The sequence below is a fragment of the Nematolebias whitei genome, chromosome 1 (assembly GCF_014905685.2).
Source record: "Nematolebias whitei isolate Nwh7 chromosome 1, NemWhi1, whole genome shotgun sequence".
Lineage (NCBI taxonomy): Eukaryota > Metazoa > Chordata > Actinopteri > Cyprinodontiformes > Rivulidae > Nematolebias > Nematolebias whitei.
This window is the reverse complement of record NC_056498.1, coordinates 44,007,828-44,015,101: the sequence shown is the minus strand read 5'-3', so window position 1 is coordinate 44,015,101 and position 7,274 is coordinate 44,007,828. Positions and strand designations below refer to the sequence as shown.

Genomic DNA, 7,274 nt, shown 5'->3' with positions numbered 1-7,274 from the left:
TGTATATATATATATATATATATATATATATATGTGTATGTATATTTGTATGTGTATGTATATTTGTATATATATGTATATTTGCCGACGTTTGGACCTGCGAGCCGCTGGGGCCGAGGGAGCCGAACTGCAGCTGTCGGACCTGGTGGTTGTTACAGCGGAGACCCGGTCTGCCGACTTTTGGACCTGCGAGCCGCAGAAGCCGATGGAGCCGAAATATGGCAATCGTGTCGGGGAGTTGTTGTAGCCTGGACCCGGTCTGCCGCCGATTGGACGTGCGAACTGCTGGGTCTGAGGGAGCCGAGCTGCAGCTGTCGGATCTGGGAGCTGTTGCAGCGGAGACCCGGTCTGCCGCCGTTTGGACGTGCGAGCTGCTGAGGCCGAGTGAACCGAGAGACCGTGTGGGATCTGGGGGTTGTTGCGGCTAGGCCTCGCTAGGCCTCGGCTAACAACATAAGCCTCTGAACCTGGTGACTAGATCCTGTGCTTCTGAGAGTTGAGACCAATAATCCAGAAGTATCGTGAGTAATGCCGAGCAAACACAGAGATAAGAGACAAGTGTCGGAAAATAATTCGGAAGATATGGAGGAAGTTAAAAAATCTTTGAACTTTGAGTGCTGAACTGACTAAAGTATCAGCTAAATGTGACTTACTGACAGGACTGTTTGAAGAAGTGAGACAATTGAAAGAACTGATGACTAATAAAGACAGAAAAATAGCTGAACTGGAACAGAAAGTAGACGACATGGAACAATACACAAGACTAGACAACTTGGTGATCACTGGACTGGAAGTTAGGAACCGAACATACGTAAGAGTTGTTGCTGGTACTAGCACTACAGAAGATGCACCACAGGAAGAACTACAGACTCTGGAGGAGCAAGTAGTGAATTTTTTACAAAACAAAGACATTGACATCGAACATGAGGACATTTCAATCTGTCACACCCTGCCCAACAAATCAGATAAAGCCAAACCATCCATAGTCATCAAGTTCATTAGCAGGAAATCAAGAAACAAGGTAATAATGCAAAAAACTGAAGGGAACAAATGTTTACATAAACGAACACCTAACTAAAAAAAAAAGGAAATATTGCACGTGAAGCAAGGTGGTTGAAAAAACAGAAAAAAATAGCATCAACTTGGACAAGAAATGGAAACATTTGGATCAAAATACAGGAAGGATCTCAGGCTAAAATAATAAAAGACCTGAAGGATCTGGAAAAACTAAAATGAGCTCAGGAGAGGACAGATGACAAATCATTGACATAACTTCATAAACAAAATATAAAACAAACAAATACATTAAAGCATGGCAACATACGAAGACAGAGTTTAAAATATACAATGTTCAAGATGTGATTGATACAAATTTTTTCCCTGCAATAAAAGACTGTGAATATTACAATGAAGAACAGTTTAATGACATCAATATAACAAATGGAGGTCTCTCTATTATTCACTTTAACAGTAGAAGTTTAAATGCAAATATATCCAAAATAACAGATTATTTAAAACAGCTAAACAGAACCTTTACAATAATAGCACTGTCAGAAACATGGCTCAATGATGAAAACACAAATAATGTTCACATGGAAGGGTATGAATTATATCATGTGAACAGAAGCAACAAAAGAGGTGGTGGAGTGGCTCTATTTGTTAAAAATGAAATAAAATGTAAGTTAATTAATGAAATGTTAATAATTGTTGATAATATCATGGAAATAATAACAATAGAAATAATAAACAAGAATGATAAAAACATATTGATAAGTTGTGTATATCGATCTCCAGGATCAAATATAGAAATATTCACTGATAAAATCGTACAACTATTGGACAAGAGTTTTAATAAAAGCATTTTTTTGTGTGGAGACTTTAATATTGACCTGGAAAATAAAACAGATTCAAATAACATCAGTACATTTACAAATTCATTGTATAGTTTAAATCTTTATCCGTTAATATCAGAACCGCCTGTCTGCTGGGATCGGGGTTCAGCCTTCATGTTTATTCAAGGCCGGGGTCTGGGCAATGGCCTTCTGCGAGTCAGCAGCTTGAGTCAGCAGCACGCAGGGCACGCAAGGCCAGGATCCGGAGCCCGAGCCCCCAGTCTGCACCACCGAGGATCTTTTGCGGTGACCAGCGGAGCTCAGAGCTAGGGACATGACGCCCTGCCCGGCTTGGCTCCGAGACTCCGGTGGAGAGGACCGGGGAGACTAGGGGAGCTCCATCTAGCTCGCTCTGAATTTTGTCATTGGCCACCAATCACAAAAAACATCTGCACTTCAGCATTAGTTCACGGTGTTGTCATTATTCTTTTTAAAATCTTTAAGAGATCCAGCCACTGCTCTGGATTCTGAGAAATTGCAAATGGCGGATCAGTGTGAAAAGTTTGTGAAAGATCCAGTGACTCCTCCCCCTGACCAGTCAGTGACCAACAGTGCACTGATGTCACATTGTAGGGTCCTGCTTGGCCTCAATGGAACCACAGAGAAGTAGGTACTGAAAAAACAGTCCGGTTCCACGAAGAAGGCCCTGTAGAACAGAACATGGAACCAGCCTGAGCAGGGTAAAGCAGGGCCAAGAAGGAACTGTGGAAAAAGGGCTTATGTCTTTAGGGGCCTTTAGTGTATGTAAACATGTGGAGGTGTGTGGAGGGAGCAGGTTACAGCGTCTCCTACCACACAAAACCATTCTAATTCTGGTTCCATGTTCTTTGGACCTGAAGCCTAGTGGTAGCTTGCCATCGTAGGAAACCTGGCCTGTAGAACAGGATCAAGTTAACATAATTTTCTAGTATTAATATCAAAATCACTATCATTACCATTTAAAAAAAAGTTTTCTTCTTTCACCTTCTCCCATCTTTAGGGGTTGCCACAGCGTATCAAGCTGCATGAAGACTTGGTATATGTTTTTATGCTGGATGTCCTTCCTGACACAACCACAGACACCGGGCTACCACTGTCCTCTGTATGGAGCAGAGAGCTGCATCTAGGGCGCCCGGGGGAGCAGATGGTGGGCGTTAAGAGCCTTGCTCAAGAGCCCAGAGTGGGGCAAATGAGGGTGGACACGGATATGGGTGCTTCACGTATCCCACCCACATTTTGATGGTGTCCGTACCGGAAGTTGAACCAGCGATGAGCCTTCCGTGAATAGCAAGCGTCCATTAGAGCACTAACGATCGGTTGTTAGGTTGGTGGGCCTCCTTTAGCATGTGAACAGCTGGTTCTGGCTGTCAACAACAAATTTGGTTGGTTCACTATGAGAAGGTGCTATTTATAATATTGAGTTTATTACAGCTCCTCAGACTGAAGAAGGCTTGGATTAAAGATGAAATGTTTTAACAAGTTTTTCTTTTTTTTCTTTTGAATCCGTCCAGAGGACCTGACAACTTTGTTAAATGTTTCTACCTGGATTATTGAGCATGCATCAGGATATTTCAGATTTATTCTTCATATTCTTTCTTTGTAAAAGCAAACTGTTTCAGAAGAAAATTGAGCGTCTATTTGATACAAATTACCAGAACAAGGACTCCCCTGGAAATGCTTCAACTCTCTACAAGTTAGTAGAAACCACTTTGTTTTGGCATTTATTCCTTTCTTTTATCATGCACTTAAAATGCTCATCTTTTATTTTTGTTTGTTATTCTGAACAATGCAGGTGTGGTCTGTGCCTTAAGCTGCTGACCAAAGAAACAGAGAGGAAGATCTCCTGTGTTCCTGGAAAAATCAACATCGATGTTCGAGGAGAAATCATCTATACACACATCAGGTATTTTAGCATGATATTCCTGACATCATGACTGTGTAAAAGACATAATTTAAACAAGTCCACAGTTTATTCATAAAGGAGTGCTGAATTTCACTTATTCATTATCAGCTTGTTGTGTTGTGTAATTGCTGCACGTGTGTGTATCTCAGACAGAAAAGCTGGAATGTACATGATTACATCATGAGCCTCTATGAGCTGCTGAAGTCCTGGGTCCTTGTTTACTGGAATATCTGGGGTACCATCAACACTCTGACCTGCTCCAGATGCCAGCAGGTCAGACTGTGGGAACATGAGATCAGATGAGAAAAGCTGACAGGTGGCTTTTTGGATTGGATATAGATCCTAAGCCTCCTGTGTTCGAATGTGCAGGTGTTTGTATGTGCAGAGCTGACCTGCTGCAGATACCATCCAGACAGCGTGCTGTACCCTGGGATGAGCACCGAGAAAGGCTGGTATGGTGCAGGAATATATCCTTGCTGCAACCAGAGAGTTCTCCGCTTCGATCCCACTGGGATACCAAAGGTAGATCCACATTCAAGTCCTTCACTTCACAGGAATAGAGTACTTTGTAAAAATAACACCTACAACCAAAGATTAACAGTTAAAAAGTTAACACAGGCCAATAGGTGACAGGTCAAAGAGCACATCACAGCACTTATATGAACAGAAAAAACACGAAACTTGTTGTCACTCGCATGGGCATGGGTTACCAGGGCCTTGGCCTGAATCCAGTATCTGAGGTATCTGAGGTGGGGTAAGCAGCACTTTACCAACACTGTGCGTAATTTAGGTGGGGTATTGGTACTCCAGCTAGTGATGTCATTAGGCAGTAGATGGAATAGTGTCCGAAAGAAAAAAGAGAAACATTGAAATATTTCCTCTGCATGATAGCTGGACTCTCTTCCTTCGAGATAGAGTGAGAAGTTCAGTTTTCCAGGAGAGACTCGGAGTAGAACCGCTGCTCCTCTACATCCAGATGAGACCGTTGAGATGGTTCAGATGCCTGAATAGGATGGACCCTGGACGCCTCCTTAAGGAGGTGTTCTGGACATGTCTGACTGAGAGGAGACCCCGAGGAAGACCCAGGACATGCTGCATAGACTATATCTCTCAGCTGGTCTCGGAACACCTTGGAGTCCTCCCAGAAGATCTGGAAGTGGTTTCTGAGGAGAGAGATGTCTGGACGTCCCCATTCTAACTGCTGCCCCCAAGACCTGAGTCCAGAACCAGAGGATGGATGAATGGATTTTACACCATCTTACTGTATCTCCTCTGTCTTTTTCCTGGCAGCTGCATTTTTAACATCCTTTTACCAGTATACCCACTGTCCCTCCTCTTGACATGTCCAAACCATCTCAGTGTGTCCTCTCTAACTTTATCTCCCAGTTGTTCAACCTGTGCTGTACCTCTGATGATCTCATTCCTGATCTTCCCCATCCTTGTCACTCCTAAGGAATCGAGTTATTTTGTTTTTTCTTCCATCCATCCATCCATCCATCCATCCATCCATCCATCCATCCATCCATCCATCCATCAGCTTACTCTTGTTATGAAGTCAGGTCTGGGGGGCAGCAGCTAGAGCAGGAGGTCCAGACATCTCTTTCCACAGCCACCTCTTCCAGCTCTTCTGGATGGACTCCAAGGCATTCCCAGGCCAACCGAGAGACATAGTCTCACCAGCGTGTCCTGGGTCTTCCCTGGTGTCTCCTCCCAGTCGGACATGCCCAAACCACCTCAACTGGCTCCTCTGGATGTTGAGGAGCAGCGGTTCTACTCCGAGTCTCTTCTGGATAACTGAACTTCTCACCCTATCTCTAAGGGCGAGTCCAGCTACCCTGCAGAGGGAACTCATTTCAACCACTTGTATCCATGATCTCATTCGTTCAATCACTACCTAGAGTTCATGGCCATAGATGAGGGTAGGAACATAGACAAACTGGTAAACAGAGAGTTTTGCCTTACAGCTCAGCTCTCTCTTCACCACAATGGACTGGCACAGAGTCCACAATACTGCAGACGCTGCACCAATCTCTTTGCCAATCTCACGCTCCATTCTTCCCCCACTTGTGAAGAAAACCCTAAGATACTTTAACTTCTCTACTTGAGGAAGAACCTCATCCTCGACCTGATCCTTTTCTAACCGAGGACCATGGCCTCAGATTTGGAGGTAGGGCTGGGCCATATCTTATCGTTCACGATAATACCGGTAAAAAAAGCTTGCCCGGGAAAATAAATTATATCATGATATGCTAATTTCATGATGTAAGTACGTCAATGTTTGCCCCGCCCCGTTAACAGAACCAAGCGTGCCGAACTACCAAACCGAACTGCGCACTTCCCCATCCACCTGTCAGTACTGGCGTAACGCTAATTAGCTGTACATAATATTAGCTAGCTAAAATGCTAAAAACAAACAATGCGCGGCTCGGCTGCGTTTTTCCACCCAGCTCTAAAATGCGGGTACAGACAGTGACAGCTCAATTGTCTCTCCCTCCCCCCATCAGTGCAGCTAGGCTTTTTTCTCTCCCTCCACCCACTCCAATCTAAACTGATGGTACAAACACACGCAGCTCAGCTGTGTCTCTTGAGTTCCACAATCCATGGACCAAGAAAAGAGGCAGGTGATCAGAGACAGAGCATTAGATAAATGGAATCATTCCTGCAGGAACAGAGGAAGCTGAAACACCAACAAGCTTCAGGGTCAGCTGAAGACACCTTGTGACAAGTTCTGGAAGTTATCGCTCATTTAAAGGCAACATATTTTTTGTTGTATGTTACTTTCTCATTCAACACTTGCTCTTCTCAAGGGTGGACATCTCCTCCTCTCCCTCCCCACTTTGCTTTTGCTCTGTCCTGTCTGTGAAACTGCTTTAGAGCCTCTCTTCTACAAATCTTCTGAATCATAACTATGGACTTGGATTTGATCAGTTGGTCCCTCAACACAACTGAAAACATTTCTTCAAAGAGAAGACAGGCTTTAGTCGAGCTGATTTGCCCTGTGGCACGCAGCTGGATATCTCATTGACTTGAAGACTTGATGACGTGTCTATCTCTGCTGCCATCTGTGGATTTTAAGGATGCATTTATAATTGGATTTACGATAACTGGTTCCTGCTTTTTGGATTTGGCTGGTTCCTGGTCTATCAACAAACACGGAAGTTGTCGGCAGCAAATATGGACCTGGTCAGACCGCCTGCCTTATGATGGCTTGGTTCGTGCCTCAAGCACCCAGACTCTTGGCAGAATGGATCAGATCTCGAGGATTATTCTCAGGCACGTTCCATTGGTATGGTCATTTAATTTGGACGTTTCGGAAGCGAGTGGACTGACACAGACTTTCAAGGTAGATGTCATTAAAGTTCTGTTTAAAGTTTGAATTTTTCAGTCATGGGCCCTAAACTCTGGAATAATCTGCCCATCAACATTTGACAGGCCACCTCAGTCTCTATTTTTAAATTTCTCCTCAAAACACATCTGTACTCACTGACACATCTGTACTC

The 7,274-nt window shown here is 43.8% G+C and overlaps 1 protein-coding gene across 1 annotated transcript in view; it reads left to right on the top strand.

Moving 5' to 3' along the window:
* Nucleotides 1-7,274, top strand: part of sanbr (SANT and BTB domain regulator of CSR) — a gene marked incomplete at its 5' end in the record, with an annotated part of 66,761 nt that overhangs the window by 28,705 nt on the left and 30,782 nt on the right. The window contains 4 exon segments of the mRNA XM_037677510.1: nucleotides 3,478-3,564; nucleotides 3,664-3,774; nucleotides 3,924-4,047; nucleotides 4,144-4,296. Coding sequence (XP_037533438.1) covers nucleotides 3,478-3,564; nucleotides 3,664-3,774; nucleotides 3,924-4,047; nucleotides 4,144-4,296 — 475 coding nt within the window.